Raw genomic sequence first — 22,136 nt, 5'->3', positions numbered from 1 at the left:
TACAACTTAACACCATTCACAATCTTCTACCTTACAAAATAAGAAACCTAACAATATTTATGGATTGCTCTTCCGTATATTGCCGCTAACAATAATGAATTGAAGTGGAATCGAATGAACTAAAATATAGTAGCACGTACCAAATTAATGAATTATACGTACTAAAAATCTATTGAATTAGGTTAATTCATACCAAAACTACATACGACTGGCGACGCTGTGCACATATACATCTATGCTCGCCTCAGCACCGCGCACACTAGTTTAATAACCATAGTTGTGAATTCATTCCATGCATTATAAACACATTATAGTCCTAAGATTTATATGGTGAAAATGAGAGCAAATCTTATGGTTGGCTGAGAACACAACTTTTTTGCAAGAAGAAAAAGTTCGAAATTACATAACAAGCATAAAATTTTAATATTTCCAGAATAAGAGCCGAAATTGCAAGACTTCATAAACGAGGGACCAGAAACTAAATTTAGCATTAATGTACAGATTTTAACGACCACCTTCTTCTTCATATAAATATTTTGAATTAACTCTGCCGCGCCTGCTTCATCGCCGAAGATAGCCCTATCCTCAAAGGAATTGTTACGGGTGAAAACAGTGCGACGAATTTATTATTTCGACGATTTCGATCAGAAATACCATTTATTTGAGGTATGTATTAGTGTTTTATGGGAAAAAAATCTAGGGCTTGTTCATGCTTATCTATGCCATTAAAACTTTAGTTCGCTTCGATGTCGAGATGTGCTTGTTTTAGCAATTTAGTACCTCGAAAATACAAAGCTAGATGATTGGACTCGCCGTATTGATTTTGGGATTAGGTTAAATTTAAATCTATTTGTTCACCTGAGACCTTCTTTATCTCTCTAATTCCTCATTATTCTAAAAAATTCCGGCGAAACTCACCGATCTACCACTACTAGCTCCGCCTCAGCCAACTATTCTTCCTTTAATGAAGAGATGTTGTTGCTAATATGTTGTTTGTGGTGAAACTTTCAACAGTTTTGCTTGGGTGATTGGGTCTGAGTTTTTTTGATAAGTTTATGGTAATTGCTACCCAGCAAGCAGGTCAAGGGAATGCTCTTTTGGGCATATATATGTTTTAGATTTACATGCTCCTAATTTGAAAGTTCTATGGTTTATTGAATGATTGTTTTACCCGTGATAGGTGGTAAGGTTTCAATGGCGGACTTAGAGAAATTGCTCCTTGAGGCAGCAGGAAGAACAAATACTCCTGGGAGGAACCGACATTCGTCTCCACCATCAAGGCGGAGGCGGAAAGGCTCATATTCTGATGACGGAAGTGACTCAAAAAATGATGATTCTGATGGTGATCATGCTTATTCGAGTAGAAAGCCATCGGGTTCACAGGTGCCTCTAAAGAAGAGGTTGGAAGCTGTTGATAGGGATGATGACCGTAGTAGTCAAGGTGATGAGGAAGATGATTATGATCGTGATCGCGACAGTGACAATGATTCAGTTGGGAGTGATTTATACAAGGATGAAGATGATAGGGAAAAACTATCAAAGCTTACAGAGCTTGAACGGGAAATGATACTAGAAGCCCGTGCAACCAAGAGAAGCGATCGAGATTTGACTGAGAAGCTGAAAAAAAGGAAAGGCCAAGACAGAAAAGGAAGCCCCCCTAAAGCGCCTACACGCAGCATGCGCTCAAAGGCTGAAAGGGCAGGTGCATTGGATGAATTGGTCAAACGAAGAAGAGAATCAGTTAAAGGATCTGGCAGCCGTTACTCACCTGTGAAGAGAAGATCTTTAGCTGCTGCGACCTTGAGTAGCCCTAGCAGGAGTGAGAGTGGATCTCGCTCTGATGAGGGAGATTCAACAGGTGATGGTGGATTGGATGATAGTGACGATGACAAGATTTCATCGGAGTCAAAGGTGCCAACATTTGAAGACATCAGGGGAATCACAATTCGCAGGTCAAAACTAGAAAAGTGGTTCATGGAGCCCTTCTTTGATGAACTGATTGTTGGATGTTTCGTGCGTGTTGGAATTGGAAAGTCAAGGACTGGTCCTATCTACAGGCTTTGTGTTGTTCGGAATGTTGATGCTACAGACCCTGATAAACAGTATAAGTTTGACAATAAGACAACACACAAGTACTTGAATTTGGTTTGGGGTAACGAGAGCTCTGCTGCTAGGTGGCAGATGGCAATGGTTTCCGATTCTCCTCCTCAAAAAGAGGAGTTTGAGCAGTGGGTTAGGGAGGTTGAGCGCAGTGGTGGTCACATGCCTACAAAACAGGACGTTTTGGATAAGAAGGACGCTATCCAGAAAACAAATTCATTCATTTACTCTGCAGCCACTGTAAAGCAGATGTTGCAGGAGAAAAAATCAGCCACTTGGAGGCCACTAAATGTTGCAGCGGAGAAAGATCGACTCAGGAGATCTTTGGAAGTAGCCAAGGAGAACGATGATGAGATAGAGGTGGATAGGATAAAGGCGAGGCTAAAAGAATTGGAGGCAAGTCGCCAGGTCCAAGTGAAAGATTCAAAGGCAATTAAGCTGGCAGAAATGAACAGGAAGAACAGGGTGGAGAATTTCAAAAATGCATCTGGGCTGAAGTCAATTAGCAGTGGCTTGAGAGCTGGAGAGGCTGGATATGATCCCTTTTCCAGAAGATGGACTAGATCAAGGAATTATTATGTGGCAAACAGCAATGGAGGGGAAGCTGCTGGTGTGCCAAATGATGATGTGGTTGCTAATATGCGTAGTGATAATGGAGTGGGAGTAGGTGGTCCAGCAATTGCTGAGATGGGAATGGAAGCTACTGCTGCGGCCCTCGAAGCAGCAGCTGATGCTGGCAAGTTAGTTGATACAAGTGCTCCAGTTGATCAAGGGACTGAATCGTACGTGCTACATAACTTTGAATTGCCCATATCTCTAAGCGTGCTTCAGAAATTTGGTGGCCATCAGGGAGCCCAAGCTGGATATATGGCTAGAAAACAGATGATCGAAGCTACTCTGGGGGTTAGTGTGCCTGATAATGATGGGAGGAGACACGCACTCACCTTGACGGTCAGCGACTATAAGAGACGGAGGGGTCTGCTCTGAATCTGCGGTTTAGCTCCTTGTTGTCTGTTTTGCCCCTCTCTCTCGGGTCGTACTCGCTCTTGAACTGGTTATTTCATCATACTGTTGGGTAGAAATGAAACCTATAAACTTTGTTTTCCTAATTTAAGACGCTCAGAAGCTGTTTTCGGTACCCTTCCTTGCCCTGCGCTAGCTTAGGTAAATTGTTGTTCTCTTGTTACTTGTTCCCTACTATTCATTTTAGGGTAGGCTATTGATAATTTGATATGTGCTCAGCGGCTTTCTGTTCGGACATTTTAAGCCAAATTTTGACCATGATATAAGTTATCAGGTTAGACTGCATTATTATGAGACTGTTTCTTAGATGAAAAGCAGATTGTTAGCGCCACAAATTTACATAGATTGTAAGGAGACATGGTTGCTCAATATACCTTCATTCCTTTTACTTTGCCTTTTTCCTACCAGTGCAAAGCTTCTTGCTGATTAATCATATGGTTGTCATTCATGTATGAAGAATTGTCAACTGGACTGAGCTAGTCTATGCTTGTGTGTGCCCACCACAAGGTAGGCTTGAGTCTCGACCACCTGGCCAAGCTTGTGATATTATCGAACTCGGCCTGTCCTAGGTGTTTGATCTAGTATAGGCTTGAGTGAGCCCACCACAGGGTAGGCTCGAGTCTAGTGTGTGTCTTGTTTGGCTCGACCTAGAACCATCCATGGATTTGGTCATCTGAGTATTATTAGCAAGCTTGGTTGGGCTGGGTTGAGGTTAGCCAATGAAAGTTGTAATTTTCTCTTAAAGTTTAATCTTTTCCATTTTTATTTGCATTTATAGCCATACTAAACAAGCCAATGGCTCTCTTTGTTAACTATGTGAAAATGAGATTTTAAGTGAGACATTGAGCCTACTGCTATTAATGTATTTATGAGTTGATATATTTTTATTCTCATTTTAAAAAGATTTTACAGTGGATCATCTCCTACTAAACAAATAGCATTGAATGATAAAATTAAGAGTATGTAGTAGTAATTAGCTACTCATTTCTTAAGTTTATAAATTGCAGGTTTTTAATAGAGAGGTCTAGGACTCTAGAATCCAATTTCAGCACTCCTTCCTTTCCCCACATAAAACTATGGATAATTTTGGTTTGTTTCCCAGACTTCCAGTATTTTTAGAATTAAATTAATCCAGTTTTTGTCCGGCTTAACAATAAAATCTTTTGGATTCGTGCACTGAAATGTCATACTACTATGATTCAAATAAGACCGATATAAATAAGACCACTATTTTTGTCGACCAATTAGCTGGCAAAATGTTTTATTGATTTATTTTACGTGGTTGGCAATTCGTCGCTAACGAAAACAAAAACATTTGATTATACAGTAGTGTTATTGCACGAAGGTCACTAAAATAACAGAAATTAGGCAGGGTGTCCATTCAATCCAAGAATCTCTTCTTCAAATAGAGACACCCCTGGTTTGTCAATGACTATTAGTACGATAAAATTATTGCTTCTCCTTCCATTTCAATATTAGTAATACCGATGCATTTAAGAATTTGTATGATTCCCGCACGTTGAATTGTTAGTAGTAATAATCAGTAAATCATCAATATGATAAGGTAGGACTAGGATATCCATCCAAAAATAACACATAACGTAGATTTATAGCGATTAATTCCTAATACGAATGGATATTCAAATCGTGATCTTAATTCCTACTTCCAACGCTTCTAGTAACTTATATCATTCCATTCGACTCATCGATCAAACTAGAGATTCCATCACAACACAAATCCTTGTTTATTTTGATGATCATTGAAGATCAAAAATACGATTCCACGAAATTTGATAGAATAGAAGAGAAACAGGAAGGTGTGAAGAAGGAATTCAATATTCGACTAGAATTGCATGATGCCTATTCCCATCGCCATCACCGAATTAAATATATAGAGTAGGCGCAATAAACACAAACAGCTTCTTCTCTGGAAAATTCTGTCTTCAATAAGTCCACACATATTGATACTACGTCGCATGAAAAGTGAAAACTAATGAAATGATTCTTGATTAGAGAGATGGACAATATTCCTACTATCATGTCTCAGCTCCTTCTGATTTGGCAAAGAGGCAAGATATCATTCTGTGCTTGTCTCTCTCTCCTTTTCCTCTGCCCCTTAGCCTACAACGGCGCCGCCATATTCTGCATCAGCTTCCCTTTCCCGGGGAAAACTCCGCCCGAGCCGGCCAGTTTTTTGCCGGAATATGTTCCCGTTGTCCCTTCAACCGAAAACTTCACCACCGTTTTGCCTCTCCTGCAAAGTAATAATCAAAACATGGTGGTTTCGACGAAACGGCCTGCGTTGCATCGCCCGAAAATAAGGAAATTCGACGACAATGTCGCCAAGATTCTCCGGTACGAAGCTGTGAAGAAGCGGTTTGAATTGAAAGTGATCAAGTTTTTCAAACGGAATTCGTGTAAGTTTCGCTTCTTCATGACTTGGATCTCCTCGGTCGAGTCTTTCGGGGATAGGGAGCTGCTGTGTGTTGAAAGCGTGTTCAAAACACACCCCAACGGCTGCTTGATCATCGCGTCGACCTCGTTGGATTCGCGGCAAGGGAGGTTGATTTTGAGGCCCTTTTCAGACATGGGATTCAAGGTTGCTGCAATGACACCAGACTTCAGTTATCTGCTGAGGAGCACTGCAGCAGCCGCGTGGTACAACCGGCTGAAGCGTGGGGATGTGAATCCGGGAGAGATCTCTCTAGGCCAGAATTTGTCAAATTTGCTGAGAATAGGCCTTCTGTATAGGTTTGGTGGGATTTATCTTGACACGGATGTGTTGGTGTTGAAGAGTTTTGGGGAGCTGAGGAATGTGATTGGAGCTCAGAGTATTGATCTTGCTACGGGCAACTGGAGCAGGCTGAACAACGCGGTGATGGTCTTCGACAAGGGGCATCCTGTGGTGCGTGAGTTCATGGAGGAGTTCGCGCGCACGTTTGATGGGAACAGATGGGGCCACAATGGGCCTTACTTGGTGTCGAGAGTGGTTGCGAGGGTGAGTGGGAGGCCCGGGTTCGATCTCACTGTGTTGCCACCCTTGGCGTTCTATCCCGTGCGTTGGAACAGGATTGGTGGCCTTTTTGAAGGGCCAAAGAGTTTGAGGCATTCGAAGTGGATGGCTGCGAAGCTCAGGCAGATTCGGAGCGAGAGCTTTGCTGTTCATCTCTGGAATAAACAGAGCAGGCAGTTTGAGGTTGAGAAAGGAAGCATCATTCAAGACTTGATGTTCAGTTCCAGAGTTGTCACAAATTCTTCTGTCTTTGAATGAATATATATTTCTTGTCTTTTCACCAATTCATCATGTTTATGAATAATTGTTCTGTTTTTACAAGTTTTTAGATCAAATGTAGCTACTGGTTCTTATTTTATGTGTATGTACAGTTCCTGCAGATGAATACAAAACAAAACTACCACAGAGAAAACATGCATTGCATCACAGTTGAATGGCGGGACAACTGGCTTTGTAGTTTGTACCATGTGAAAGTGAGGAGTGATGGTAGGTTAGTCATGCAAGTTCTTGCACACAGACTCAGTTGGAACATCAAATGAGCATTCTTTTGTTCAGAAAAATCTCTTGAAAGAGTGGTTAAGTAATTGAAATATGATGATTCAGACAAAAATTGGCGGTTATTAGACTTTAAATACATAAAGAAAATGACAAAATCTTATATATATGAGCCAACATTCACTTTACTTGGTTTTGCATAAAGCAAATTTGGTTTTGTTATCACTCTCTTTGAATAAGATGCTGCACATCTTGGAGCTCTACTTCACCATCTTCCCAATAACTGTCGTTTTGGAAGAGCAACTCGATCTGCTCGAGCGATTTGCCCTTCGTTTCTGGGACGTACTTGTAGACAAACGCAACAGAAAGAGCTGAAATCGCTGCAAACACCAAAAATGTGCCTCCAACTGTTATAGCATGGTTGACTGAGAGGAATGACATTGCAATGATGCCGCTGCTCACTCTGCTCCCCACGGAGCCAATGGCGGATGCCTGAGCCCGGAGCTTCAAGGGGAAGATCTCCGATGACACGACCCAACATATAGGGCCAATCCCAACAGAGAAGAAAGCAACATTCCCACACACACACAAAATAGCCAGAGAAATCCCAAACATGCTGTTGCCCATAGTCGAGAGCGTTAGGCCTAACGTGAACAAACAAACAGTCATCCCGATGGTGCTCACGTAGAGCAGTGGCTTCCTACCAGCTTTGTCGATGAGAAGTATCGCGATCAAGATGAATATCGTCTTTGTGAAGCCAACAGCAACAGTTGCAGCCAGAAGCTGAGTGTTTCCTCGAATCCCAGCATGCTTGAAGATGGTGGGGCTGTAGTATACCGTTGCATCAATCCCCGTCATCTGCTGGAACATCTGAATCCCACAGCCGGTGATCAGCATCCGCCTGACCCCCGGTGTAGGATTCAGCATCTCACGCCACACAGCCTTATCCTCGGACCTGTCCTTGATCATGAACCTTGCAGCTTCCTGTATCTCAGCCAGCTTCCCCTCAACTTCACCAGCATTCTCGTTCGTCCTAAACAGCACGCTCCGTGCCTCATCAATCCGGTTCTGCATGACCAGCCACCTCGGTGACTCAGGGATGACAAACAACGCGCCACCAATGAAGATAGAAGGGAGAATCCCCACAGCAAGCATGATCCTCCAGTTTATATGTGCAGGTAGTCCAGAAAAGGCATAGTTCGAGATGTAGCCAAGGAGGATGCCTAGATTGATGAAGATTTCGGGGAAGGAAGTGAGGGATCCTCTGGAGACAGTAGGGGCTATTTCAGCAATGTAAACAGGTGTGATCATGACTCCAAACCCCATCCCTATTCCTGCTAGGAGCCTCCCCATGATCAACACTGTGAAAGACGAAGCAAGAGCCATGATGCCGGCACCCAATTGGAACACCATGGCTGCAAACGCGATCGTCCATTTTCGCCCAATAGCATCCGAGGTTTTCCCCCCTGCTAGACTCCCTAGCAGAGATATGATGCTTAGGATTCCAACAAACACTTCTTCTTCAACTTCACTAATCTTTAAATCCTCTTGAATGAACAAAATGGCTCCACTCATTACCCCCACATCTGCAAATTCCCAACTATCCTACTTAGATTTCATCACAAAGTATGAAAAAATATGCAGATAAACTCAATTTACAAAATGGAGCAAAAAGTTGAGATGATGAATTATGATTGATGGTTAAAAAAGAAGCAATGCACCAACCGTAGCCAAGAAGCACAGAATTGAGAGAGGCGAAGATGGAGCACGCCATGACATAGTTGCTGCTGCTCCTATTCCTGATAATCCCATTTTCTTCAAATGGATATGATACACAAACATCCTCGTCCTGACTCACATCCGAATTCATGCTTCTGTACTTTCTCAAAGCCCCCCTCCCATTTTCTTGGAGACTCATATCTCCCTCTATTTTTATGGAATGGGGGGGAGAAAAATTTAATCTTTTTCTATTTCTATAATTTCGGGTTCATTGTTAGATGAACATCAACATCCGATGAAAAACGAAGGAGCAACGAATATAGGGAAGTGGTGGCAAAATTAAATCTCTGTCTGAATAATAACGATAAAAATATGAGTCAATATTTTGACTTTGCAATGAATGTTGTTATTGCAGATGAATAGCCATGTCTTGTTTGGTAAATCTGTCCTGAAAGAGAAAATGAAATAGAGAACTGGATGACGGAGATAAATGTGCATTAAATTCTCATCAAAATTATGAACCCCTCCAATATTTTTGAAAATTAGATAGAAATTTATGAAGTTTAAAATTGTTATTTAATTACTTTTTGATAAAAAATTTGGGTCAACCAAGTATAATATAATATTCATATTTTTTAATCAAATGTTATTGTTTTCTTTTTACAATCCACATATTTTTCTCTATAGAAATCTAAATATTTTATTAAATATATCTAGATAATTAGTGATCCATTATCTAGATAATTCTATTATAAAGTATATAGATATTCTATTATAAATATTACTCCCTCCGTTCCTAAAAGTTTGTCCCATTTTTCTATTTCCGTCTGTCCTACAAAACTTGTCCCCTTTCACTTTTTACCATTTTTTCTTTGTAGTGGATCTCATATTTCACTAACCCATTCCTACTCACATTTTATTATAAAACTAATATATCAAAGAACCTTCCACTAACTTTTTCAACTCATTTTTCATTACATGTCTTAAAGCCTATGCCGGATCAAAGTTCTACAATATTTGGGAATGGAGGGATTAAATATTTCTAATGCAAAAATCAAATTTATTTTCTTTTATTCTAACAAAAGACATGCATTCCAAATATGTATAAACATATTATATGTGAAATTAATTAGGTTGCAACAAAAAAAAAAGGTTGCATGGCAAAGTCGTGCGCAAAGTTAGAAGGGAGCAAGAGAGCTGGCGGTCGCCGATCGCAGGAAGGAAATCAGCTTTCTGCATCTGAAAGAATATGAGAAGAACACGAAGGACGCAAAAAAAAAGGTGGAGTTGATATCAAGAAAGCAAATTGCTATCTGGATAAGAATCAAGGCACATGGGGAAATACTAATTTAGCTAAAAATATGTTATTTCATCTTCATGGCTCTAACATGTAACACTATATTAAGGAAGAAATAGTATGAGTTTTGAATAGAAAACAGAGATCTCAGAAGAATTGCACATCGACATCAAATTGATTGCATCAAGTAAAAATTCAGTAGAACACCAAATTTGTACTTCTATGTGTCACACTATGAGATGACAAGATTTTAAAAAATTTGTTGCTAATTCGTGTTGTTCTATATTCTGGCTCCATAGGCGAAATGATTCAACCTTGTATGCATACAATTCATACCTCTGTCGTCCTGGTCGCAACAACAACCCAAAAATTCACCGTGATCAACATCATTGAAATCGAGCTTCGCGCGACTGGCCCATACATGGTAACAAGTCTTGGATACAATCGCCGATTGAGCTGCATCACGTTAAGTCAACGAGGACTGCAAGACTTCATTTGGCAGATTATCCGCCATTGAAGTAGCAGAGCTCAAGAATCAAAGATATATTACTACAAAATGATGATTCTGATAGGAATAGAAAAAAAAGGAAAGATAAATATGATTCTGATAGGAATAGGAAAAAAATGAAAAGAGAAAATGAAATAGAGAACACTATGGACGCAAGATAAATTTAATAATTTAGTCTACGACAATTTTTTCAAGATTCAAAATAATGAACTTTGGTGTGTCCAATAATTTTGATAATTACTTATAAAATTTATAAAGTTTGAATTTGTTATCAAATATTCAATAATAAAAAAATTGGGTCATATAATATTTATATTTTTTAATCAAATGTGATTGTTTCGAAAATCACATTTTGGACCCGAAAATTACAAATTAAGACATACTTTTTACTATTATGCCCTTGAGGCTAATAAGGGTGTAAATGTATTTTTGTCAGTTTGTTGTCAACGTCGAACCCTTTTGTAGATCTTTTTATTAGTTTTATCTCTATGTTCTTCGTGGCAGATAATGATCCATTTTTTACCATTTGGCCCTTAAGACCACTAAGGGCATTGTTTTCATTTGTTCAATTCCAATATTGACAAAGATACCGCCATAAGTGGGTGGAGATTATAGAAACGGAGGAGGGATATGCTTCCTTTTATTCAATCCCAACACAACCGGAACCGGTGATTCACGGTTCAACATTTTCATGAACCTGTACCGGTCTGGCAGGGTCCTAGGCGGTTCAGGTTCCGGTGCTGGTTCAAAACCGTCGGTTTTCGCACCTTGTTCGAGCTCCTCTTGAGGACATTATCAAACGAGACTCACCTCGTGCACATTTCAACATAATAGCAATCCTAGCATCGCTAGATATTAATCATCACTATCCAATAAAGTTGCCGCCATCACGATCGATTGCTCACTTTCTTTATCTTTATCGCCACCAAGAGAGAATGATATATAAACACTAATTTTGAAGCTGTATGATTTATCCAAAATGGTTGAAACTCCCCAAAGCTTCATTTTTGCTCCATGCTTGATCTAATTCTTTTCTACCCAACCCAACCTCGCTTCGCCATGGTACGGCACCGCCCAACCCCCACTAGCTCCGTTGCTGCCAGTTCCAAGTCAAGAATCCTTTCTGGAAGATCCTTCATAATCTTAATCTATGCTTGATTCCACGAACGGGTGACCTCCTATGAATTAAGCAAACAACTCTACTTTTAAGGAGCCGAAGAATTTGATATTCCAACCTTCTATCTTCTTTGGAACACATGCATCAAAAAGAGCTTGACCAATTAATCTATCTCTGCCCGTTGAACCAATTAATCTGCAAAAGAATTTGGGTACTTACAACAAAGTGACAAACTGACAAAAAAATCACAAAATCAAAACAGAAATATGTTTACACTTTAATATTTATATTTGTGATTTGTATTTTTGACCCAAAATGTGGAAAAATCACAAAATCAAAACAGAATGGTAAAAAGCTTGTCTTAATTTGTGATTTGTATTTTTGACCCAAAATGTGGTTTTGGAAACGATTACTCAATTTATTTTCTTTTATTCTAACAATAAAGACATGCATTGTACGAGTTTTGTAGTACTCCATCCGTTTCCCATTAGGAGTCACGCTTCCGTTTCTGCACTTGTTTTATAAAAATAATACGGAGTAATAAATAGTTAAAGTGGAGAAATGGTAAAGTAAGAGAGAGAATAATGTAGAGAATTTCATTTCTCCACTTTAACTATTTATTATTATTTTTATAAAACGAGTGCAGAAACGGAAGTGTGACTCCTAATAGGGAACGGAGGGAGAAATTTGTATTACTATTTTTCATACTACTGTTATTTATGAAATTTAAATCACTAAAAGTACAAAACAGGTATGAACATACGATATGCGAAATTAATTAGGTTGCTAATATAATCTCGATTGGTCAAAGGAATGTTATGTTGGAAAGTTGGTTTTCAGCTAATAGGGTTCTTCCTAACTTTTTGTTTTTGTTTTTAGATCAAAATGTATGACTTTCGTGCTTTTGTATATTTTTTTTTCTCGTAGAATTCTGATTAAAGTAATATTCCACCTGATCACAATTTAAAGATTTATTTCAACCATAATTTAAATATTTAATTTGTTATTTTGAGATGCCCATGATTTAAGCAATCATTTATTTTTGCCACTATTCGTATACGGACCCATATTATACTATTATTCATATTCCATTATAAAATTAATAGTACTACTAAAAATTGGAATTATAGTTCATTAACTTTTTCTATTCACTTTACAAATCAAACAAAATTTCTAAAATTTGTACTGAGTTAAAATAGCTCTTTAAATAATAGACAGAGGGAGCACTACTAATTTAGCATATGTTATCATCTCCATGGCTCTAACATGTTACACTATGTTAAAAATGAAATACTTCCTCCGTCCGTGAAGTATTGTCCAGTTTTGTCATTTCGGTCCTTCCACGAAATGTTTTTCACTTTGCTTTTTTACCATTTTTGGTAAATGGACCCTTCTTTCAACTAATTGAATTACACTCATATTTCTGTTATAAAAACAATATATAAATGTGACACCTACATTCCACTAATTTTTTTCTACTCACTTTTTTTTTTCACATTTCTTAAAATTCGTGCCAAATCTAACTTACACAATATTTTGTAGAGGAACGGAGTAGAATTTTGACTCAAAAGATAGTTCTAATTTTTGCTTACTTTGACCAAAGATTGAGAAGAATTGCAAGTCAGGCAAAAATTTACAAGGACACTTATTTTGGAATAATAAGTAGTACTCCCTCCATTTCATAGTAATAGAGTCATTTTGCCATTTTAGTACGTTCCATAGTAATAGAGTCATTTCTCTTCTTATTAAATGTCAATACATTTTTCCGCACCTACTTTACTTTCTGTTACTTTATTCTTTCTTCATCTCTCTACCTTTTTCATTTTCCATATTACTTAACTCACCTAATACAACTTTTTTAATTTTCGTGCCGAAAAGAAACGCTTTCATTATTATAAAACAGATGGAGTACAATATAAGATCCAACAAATAATATATTAAACACAAATGAACATCAAAAAATTCCATAAAACAATCACTAATCCACATACCCAATGAATCAAGCTCATGAATTTATTCATAGCCAAGTTCCAAGAATATGATCACGTGCAACAATTTTTAAATCAAAATTAAAAATAAAACAGAAAATTACTTATAAAAATGGTTGAATTGCTTGGCCCAATAAGATGTCCACTAACATGGAGTAGGCCCATTTGTAGCCCAAGTAAACATTTCACAGAAATTGAAAAATGCCCAACAGTTATCTGAAACGGTCGACGGAAAATCACAGAGATTTGAAGCCGCTTCCGATTCCGACAAATTAAATCTAGATACGAAAGGGGGATTAAATTAGGGTTGATTCAGATTTTGCAAAGTTCAAAATGCCGGTGGAAGTTGCGAACGGTGTCGCAGAATCTCTGACGGTGCACAAAGGCGATCTCAAATCACAGAACCCTAACGCCGCCGCGAAGAAGTCACGGGAAACCGAGAGGCGCAGGAGGAGGCGGAAGCAGAAGAAGAACAAACACAGCGTCGCTAACGGAGATGAAAGCGACACTGACGGCGTAGCGCATGACAGTTCTAAAGAGAACTCCGATCCTCTAAAGGTACTCAAGTTTATCGAGCGGTGTGTTTAGAAGGGCTCGAGTTAGGGGAAATGATGGTTAGCTGGTGTAGAAATGGAGAGTGTTCGTCGGTTTGGTTTTACATCTGCATAGTTTAGGTTTTGGTATGCTGAAGCTATATGAATGGAACTGTTTGGACCGTTGAATCCTATATAATGTGCTACTGTTTTGAAAAAATCACTTGATGCTGTTGCAAATGCTAAGCGAATGATGCATATAGTAATGACTAATGAATGATTCATACTCGTGCAAAGTGAGAAAAAAGTTGTAGTTCATAGCTTGTTTCCGTAGGATCTCAAAGTAAAGACCGGGTGTCCTAGATATGGAATATGTGGAAGCTGGCCAGTTCGTGACTAGTGGTTCACGCGGCTTTATTTATATAACTTTGGAATGTGCAACTGTTACTAGTAATGGAAGTGTTTCTTCAACTTGTTGCACTTTAGTATCTTCTCCATTATTTGCCCTCACTTGAGCAATTCTATTGCCATAGAGCATTTTTAGTTTCAATGTGTTAGTATTGGATGGTTGACAATTATATGAATTAAGTAGCGGCAGGGTTTCTGATATTAGCATTGTAGCGGATTCTTAGCTCATTAAAATAGACCTAACCTCCGTTTCCTCGTTCTTGTGTAATCATCAGGATTTGGAACTAGTAGAAGTTGAATATGTACCAGAAAAAGCTGAATTGGATGGCGTTGATGATGAATTCAGGAAGATTTTTCAGAAATTTAATTTCTTGGACAATGCGATTGCGGAGGTAAGAATATGGTTCATTTGATATCAAATTTTGTTCCTTTGTTATGTTGCCCCTTTCTTGTTGCTAATTTGTTTTTGTTGGAGCATATGCCTGATCTGTACTTCCATTCTTGTTTCTTCAGGAGAATGATAAAATTGATGAGACTGCCCCTGATACAACGTTAAAGAAAAAGGCAGACTCAGATTCAGAAGAAGAAGAACAGGATACTCAGCAAAAAGAAAAGGGAATCTCTAATAAAAAGAAAAAGGTTCTCCTCTAAGAGACATGGTTTTGGTGTTTGATCTTATCCATCACAGCAACCTTATAATGCTTATGTAATCTTGTTCTCTTGCAGCTTCAACGCCGAATGAAGATTGCTGAATTGAAGCAGATTTGTACAAGACCGGATGTTGTTGAGGTCGAAACTGAATTTTTTAAATGTATTTTGTTAAACTGTTTTGATCTTGCTTCCACCTATTTCTTCCTTCATACCAGCCTTGACATGCTCGTTTTATGATGCAAGCTTTGATATGCTAGTTTTATGAGAGTTGTTACGTGTTGATAATGAACTTATAACTATGCTCTGTAGTCTGAAAATATCATTATTTCTGCATCACGTCTATGACACCAGCTTGTTGTTGAAGTGGAACTGCTACTTAGTACTTACTGTGAACTTTACCCAACATTGTTGCTAATTCAAATGATGATGGAGAACTACTTTTGTCGTTGTCTATTTTTTCATACATCAACTCTTTAAATGCATGATCATAGGCTGTCTTATATAAAGTTAATAAGGATTATGTCACATTATGCCCCACCTTTCCCAATTCAAGACCAGTATTATTATGTTGGCATTATGTATCACACAGTCCTTCATGTCTGTCGATGCAACATATATGATATTCTTGTTAAGAGGGTTTATTTCGGTCGGTCTTAATGGATTTTCTCAAATTCCCCTTGCCTGAGAATAACTGAGCCATCTCAGGAGAAGTTACTCACCTGATAGTTTTGAACAAAGAGGGAAGTTCTTAAAGGATTGGTGCATTCCTGCTTTTTCTAGGATTAGATTATGTGTTAGGGTGCTGAACAACAACTGCTTTTGAGTCCACTTTGGAATATTTGAAGTCGTAACAACTGCACAACAACTAGTAATTCAAACACTTACTTTTCTTTCATTCTAGGTATGGGATGCAACTTCATCAGATCCAAAACTGTTGGTGTATTTAAAGTCGTACCGAAACACTGTTGCAGTGCCACGACACTGGTGCCAGAAAAGGAAGTTTTTACAGGTGAATCGTTATATCTGAGTTGCATGGTGGGATAAGTATGCCTTTCTTTACTAATAAGTAATGAGTACTGCTTTCATTGTTAGATGTCATGTAACATATTTATCAGAGGCATTATGGCTGGTTCAATTAATTAATGGGGGTTAGGGGAGACTGTGATGGGCGATAAGCCAATGAAATTTGTCTTATATGTATATACCATTCTTGCAGGGGAGCTGCAGTGGAACTTGTGGAGCCTTGGCATGTAGGTGTTTGCAGGGGAAACCTTGTATGAAATATGTTTATCATACTGGCTAGCTTGGGTTGGGTGTTGGCCATACCATAACCCTTCCTAATGTGCCCTTAAAAAACAACCTTATCAGAAATAAAATTTAAATTCTGGATATCACTATGCTAGGAATTTACTGGGGATTCTTTTTTGGTTTTATTTGTATCAACTAGTTCACAACTTCTTTGATGACTGCTTTTCAGGGAAAGAGAGGTATTGAAAAGCAGCCTTTTCAACTTCCTGATTTCATTGCTGCCACAGGAATTGAGAAAATTAGACAAGTGAGACTTGTTTCCCTTCTGTTCTTATGCATATCATCCTCGTTAATATCTTTAATTGTGCAACTCTTATGACATATTTAAATGATTAATGATGATTTTGTATGATTCTTATCTAATCTCCACTGCATCATATTTGACAGGCTTACATTGAAAAGGAGGATAGCAAGAAGTTAAAACAAAAGCAACGCGAGAGAATGCAGCCTAAAATGGGAAAGATGGACATTGATTATCAGGTATTTAAGTATCCTAAGTTTTTGTTCCTACATATCTGGTTCTAATTGCACATATTGGAGGGTGTATCATGTATGGATTGTTTCATTTGCTAGATTTTCTTTTTATGGCTTTGCATCACCTTTCTTGACAGTCAACTTCCTGTTTAAACGTGTGTAGGTTCTTCATGATGCCTTCTTCAAACATCAGACTAAGCCGAAATTAACATATCACGGTGACTTGTATTATGAGGGGAAGGAATTTGAGGTATGAAGATCATCAGAGATATTTTTTCAGTTTGCTTTTTTTGTCATTTTATAGTGTTAAACTAGGTTTATTTGTTGCTTTCTTCTTCCCTTTCTTAAAAGAACTGTAACAGCTAGCCTACCAGGTGATCAGCAGTCTGTCTTTTACTGTTTAATTTTTAGCATAACCTGCTCAGTTCTTATCTCATGTATTGTTGTTTCTGGATCAATGTGTAATCTGATACTATCATATTGACTGCTTGATTGTTTTCGTTTCTATTTCCTGTGTTATCAGATATGAAGGGTTTGGCTGTGGCCTTTAATTCTTCAGTCATCATTATTTATAATTGATTGTCCTGAAAGTTAACATTTTTAAACAGTCACAATTGATAAAATAGAGACCTAAACAACCTTTCTTTGGATGCTCTCAGGTAAAACTGCGAGAAATGAAACCAGGGACATTATCACGTGAGTTAAAAGAGGCTCTAGGTATGCCTGATGGTGCTCCTCCACCTTGGCTCATCAATATGCAGGTTATTATTTTGCTTAGTTCATCCGGTTTATTTTTTCATTCACAAAGCTAATTTCTAAATGTGTCACTTTCTCATAAAAGAGACGAGTTGCAATTAGTACTTTCATTTGTCATGCAGAGATATGGTCCTCCACCTTCCTATCCTCATCTAAAAATCCCTGGGCTTAATGCACCTATTCCTGCTGGAGCTAAATTTGGTTATGGACATGGAGAATGGGGAAAACCACCTGTTGATGAAGTGAGTTAACCTTAATATACTTTCTGGTTTTACCTTGAGTGTCATCGATGACTCTCCCTCATAGATTTGTATATGTTTTTTTATGAACTAGTATGGGCGCCCCCTCTATGGAGATGTTTTCGGCTTTGTGCACCAAGATCAGCCCAATTATGAGGTAAAGTTACATAGTACTCCACATTATAACTGTTTTCATGAAATGCTTCCCACTTTATAAGGGATGCATTTTATTATAAATTTACCTCCATGTCATTTATACCCACTGATTTTCAGGAAGAACCTATTGATAAGAGTAAGCACTGGGGTGACTTGGAGGAGGAGGAGGAAGAGGAAGAAGAGGAAGAGGAAGAGGAAGAAGAAGAGGAGGAACAGATGGCAGAAGAGGAACTTGAAGATGGCATTCAGTCTGTTGACAGCCTTTCAAGGTTAAAGACATGCTATGCTCTTTTACGTTGATATTTTTGATAGTACTATACACTAGGGACTGGTGTATATATCTTTGTGAGTTGCTCTAACTGATTATCTGGTGGATGGTTACAGCACTCCTACTGGCGTTGAAACCCCTGACGTTATTGATCTTCGGAAACAGCAGAGGAAGGAACCTGATAGGCCTCTCTACCAAGTAATTATTTTTTTCTTTTTTTTTTCTTTATGGAATTGTTACCATTTTTTATTTCAACGTTTCTAGTTGTATTAACTTGTTCTTTTGTTTTGTGTGAAGGTGCTTGAAGAAAAAGAAGAGAAGATTGCACCAGGAACGCTGCTTGCACCTGGCCACACGTATGTCAACATCACAAACTTCACATTTTAGATATTTTGTTCCATTCTGAATTCTAATTTTTTGTTTTCAATTATGTTTGATACAGGTATGTCATTAACACTGGAACACAGGACAAAACTGGTGCAAAGAGGGTAAGTAGTTTTCATCTTGTCCTATACATATAAAGGACATGTATGTACATATTGAAATTGAAGTTTAACTTTTTATGAATCTTGAAGTCATTTTATGTATCTTTCTTGTGGTTGGCTGGTGAGGTATACTATTGTATCATGTTAGCTTGACATAGAGAAGGAACATTTCAGATGTTATTTGGATTAAACACTAAATTGAATTTATTGTGTCAATATGACTTCCCTTCTCACATCTCTTTTACATTCTTCATCATGTCAGGTTGATTTGCTAAAAGGTCAGAAATCAGATAAGGTGGATGTCACACTAGCACCAGAGGAGTTGGATGGGATGGAGAACGTTTTACAAGCCAAGTACGTAGCAGACATTTATATTTTTTCCCTTTTTATCGCATGTAAGATAACCTCTACTCCTGTACTGCCTCGTCTTTCCTAGGTATGAGGAAGCCAGAGAAGAAGAGAAGTTGCGTACACAGAAGGAGGATTTCAGTGATATGGTCGCTGAGGTACACACAGTGAATGATGCCATTATTAATAAGTTCAGTTATTGTGTAATGTTAAGGAAGATGTGACATTTTTTGAGATTGTTGCAGAATGCGAACAAGCGGAAGCGAAAGATGCAGGAGAAGGAGAAACAATCAAAGAAGAAGGATTTCAAGTTTTAATTGCTGCAACTTTGTTGCTGGAGATTCCGTGGACAGGTTTGAATGTAGTTGTTGGGGTACGTATGCTTAGGACGTGCTACGGGTTCAACTGTTGTCCTCACCTGACCAGGGCCACATTTTTGGCTCTGTTCCTACTGTATCAATTTTGCTTCAACATCTGTGACTCTGTTATAAGATGAAAAATGCCTGATCTCTCTCTCTCTCACACACACACACACACCTGTTTAAGTTTCATAGTTGCTCGTGAAGGTTGAAGAAGCCCAGTGCAGATTACTATGTTGATATTTTGGCAATGATGGATTGATTGATTGACTGCATACATGCTAATGGCCGGCAGCATGTCTCTTGCTCTGTTGAAATATGTTTATAATAATTTATTAATAAGACCAGTAGTAAATCAGTAATATTGTATAGTAGAATATCAAATTTAACCTAGTAATCATATCTATAAGAAACCAGTCGAAATATTTTTTTCAGAAGCATATATGCCATGTAAATGATATTGTATGTTTTTTCTTTTTTGTGGTGTATATTATCCTAAAAAATTTACTAGTACTAGGTTAGTAATAAGTGAGACATAACGGAACGGGGTGAAATTATACTATAATACACTTTGGTTGTGTTCTTTCTTGTTCGTGGTGTATATTATCCTAAAAAATTTACTAGTACTAGGTTAGTAATAAGTGAGACATAACTGAACGGGGTGAAATTATACTAGTAATACACCTTGGTTGTGTTTGATTCCCTATATAAAATATACTCCCTCTGTCCCATGTTATTTGCACTGTTGCTTTTCAGCTCGTCACAAATTCCTTACACTATTTATAGTTTAAGTTAAGAGCTCTTTTATTAAGTGATGTCTCATTATACTTAAAATTCTAATTAAATTTAACATGGGATGGAGGGAGTACCAAGATATAATTTAGGATTAAGTTGTGAGACTAATTTAGTTGGAGGGGGTTGGCTATGACTAATTATTTCACGACTGTCCATGTAAGATTAACTTGTGAGATTCAATCTAGTAAACATTTAATCTTGAGATACAATCTTGCATATCGAACAACAAAGGGGTGTATGGGTTTAGGTATAGAATTATATTCCAAATTTTCTTTCATACTTTATTTTTTATTTATTTTTTCCCTAAATCCTCACTTAAACCATGTGGAGATTACCGCTTATAAGTTGTAGAGATGTTTTTGTACTCGTAAAATTTTGAAAAAAAGGAGGATGTATTGATAATTTGATATGCTTAATTTTGGAAAGTAAATTATTTGCCAAGTTATTCTTGAGAGCAAATAAGCCTCTAACAAATTCATAAATTATTTTAAGGTGCTGACGAATACCCTTTACATCTATCAGAAGAAATAGTATATCATCTTTTTGATGGGATGCATGTGGCGGTGGACCTATATATGGAGAAGGAAATTTTATATTTGGATTTAGTATCAAGAAGGTAGTTTCCCATCTCTAATAAATGGGCTAATTATTTGTTATATATGTATAAGTCAATTCATTAAGTCCAATCATAGTTTCTTTAAAATGTTAAGGGGAAAGAAACAATAGGTCCATCTAATGTTCAGTAAGATCCAGCTTCTGATTAAGTGGTGCTACATTGATTAACATTTTTGTTTCATTGAACGATGATGGACATAATTGTATGGTAACTTTTGCTTTATACTTGTAATTTTACCAAAAACGGAAACTATAATTTTGATGATCATCAGCCATCATCATGCTCCTAAATTTAGCATGACTCACAATTTCATATGATTGTGGGTGGAAAATATTAGAAGAGTAATTCACAAAAGGCCGAAAGTAGGGTGATATGAGCTTGATCTTAGGCTGATGTCGCCTTGTCTCTTCAAGCCCATTTTCATTGCATATATATCTCATTTTTTTCATTTCTGTCTTTTCATCACAATTTACATGGAGTACTTGATTTAAATTACTCTTTCTCTCTATACATTTTGTAATGTTATTTTGCACTACATAGCATGTTGTGGTCCATTTTGTTGGATAGTTTTTCTTTATGATTGTGGTCACATGGCATGTGTGGTCTCTTCCATTGATTTTTAGGTTAGCATTAGACGCACACCTCATCTTTAATGGTGGGTACAATGGATGAAAGGATTTACTTTCTTGGTCCCCTTAGAATAGTCATTTTTCTTTCTAGCTTGCATAAACAATTGAACTTGTGATTCAAAATTTCAGTTAATCTTTCGCCATAGGTAGTGAGTAGATATAGTTGGGAATCTGCGGAAGGTTAATGCAATTTATAGCCCGCGTTTAATACCTCAGTTGTAAACATAGTCCATAGGTATTGAATCCCTACCCCCCACAATTGAAAGCCTCTCATTTGTTTTGAGGATGAATATAAATAAAAGAATAATTAGAGTATAATTAAGTGTATTTGGTTCACAATTTCACAGAGAGAGAAGTTAAGGAGTTACAATTAAAAGTCAAAGAATAATTAGAGTATAATTAAGTGTATTGGTTCACAATTTCACAGAGATAGAAGTTAAGGGGTTGCAATTAAAAGTCATTAGACTTCATTTATTACTCACTAATTAGAGTATAATTAAGTGTATTTGGTTCACAATTTCACAGAGAGAGAAGTTAAGGAGTTACAATTAAAAGTCAAAGAATAATTAGAGTATAATTAAGTGTATTGGTTCACAATTTCACAGAGATAGAAGTTAAGGGGTTGCAATTAAAAGTCATTAGACTTCATTTATTACTCACTCCGTTCCAGGTTCTAGGTTAATAGAGTCATTATTTTATTTTAGAAAGTTTAAAATAATTGAATCATTTCTATTTTTGGTAAAAAGTGGTAACTTTTTATTTTACTTTATCATCTCTCCATCTCTCTTATTTTATTCACCATTCATTTAACACATTATTCTTAAATTTCGTGCCGAAAAGAAATGCTTCTA

General features: G+C 37.5%; 3 protein-coding genes and 1 pseudogene across 4 annotated transcripts; 3 read left to right on the top strand and 1 right to left on the bottom strand.

Moving 5' to 3' along the window:
- The first annotated feature begins 516 nt into the window (after positions 1–516).
- On the top strand, positions 517–3,511 carry LOC125190418 (protein RTF1 homolog pseudogene; annotated as a pseudogene). Its single transcript, XR_016130187.1, has 2 exons — positions 517–666; positions 1,181–3,511. The product of XR_016130187.1 is annotated as a protein RTF1 homolog pseudogene (transcript).
- A 1,266-nt stretch (positions 3,512–4,777) lies between these two features.
- On the top strand, positions 4,778–6,494 carry LOC125190956 (uncharacterized). The gene has a single exon (XM_048088388.2). The coding sequence runs from the start codon at positions 5,141–5,143 to the stop codon at positions 6,392–6,394; it is 1,254 nt and encodes a 417-aa protein (XP_047944345.1). The 5' UTR covers positions 4,778–5,140; the 3' UTR covers positions 6,395–6,494.
- A 245-nt stretch (positions 6,495–6,739) lies between these two features.
- LOC125186122 (putative polyol transporter 4) lies at positions 6,740–8,780 on the bottom strand. Its single transcript, XM_048082449.2, has 2 exons — positions 8,357–8,780; positions 6,740–8,217 (listed from the first exon to the last, which is right to left on the bottom strand). Exons 1-2 carry the CDS (start codon positions 8,547–8,549, stop codon positions 6,854–6,856), a joined length of 1,557 nt encoding a protein of 518 aa, XP_047938406.1. The 5' UTR covers positions 8,550–8,780; the 3' UTR covers positions 6,740–6,853.
- A 4,691-nt stretch (positions 8,781–13,471) lies between these two features.
- Positions 13,472–19,522, top strand: LOC125190001 (uncharacterized). The gene is made up of 18 exons (XM_089057845.1): positions 13,472–13,818; positions 14,477–14,593; positions 14,715–14,840; positions 14,928–14,990; positions 15,754–15,861; positions 16,330–16,407; positions 16,548–16,640; positions 16,798–16,884; positions 17,294–17,395; positions 17,513–17,632; positions 17,724–17,786; positions 17,903–18,054; positions 18,170–18,251; positions 18,351–18,409; positions 18,496–18,541; positions 18,801–18,892; positions 18,975–19,044; positions 19,132–19,522. The coding sequence occupies exons 1-18, from the start codon at positions 13,594–13,596 to the stop codon at positions 19,201–19,203; spliced, it is 1,755 nt and encodes a 584-aa protein (XP_088913971.1). The 5' UTR covers positions 13,472–13,593; the 3' UTR covers positions 19,204–19,522.
- Positions 19,523–22,136: the final 2,614 nt, after the last annotated feature.

This window comes from Salvia hispanica, chromosome 5 (assembly GCF_029641045.1).
Source record: "Salvia hispanica isolate PSC_SH4W2 chromosome 5, Shi_PSC_v1, whole genome shotgun sequence".
Classification (NCBI taxonomy): Eukaryota; Viridiplantae; Streptophyta; class Magnoliopsida; order Lamiales; family Lamiaceae; genus Salvia; species Salvia hispanica.
This window is presented reverse-complemented; position numbering and strand designations above follow the sequence as displayed.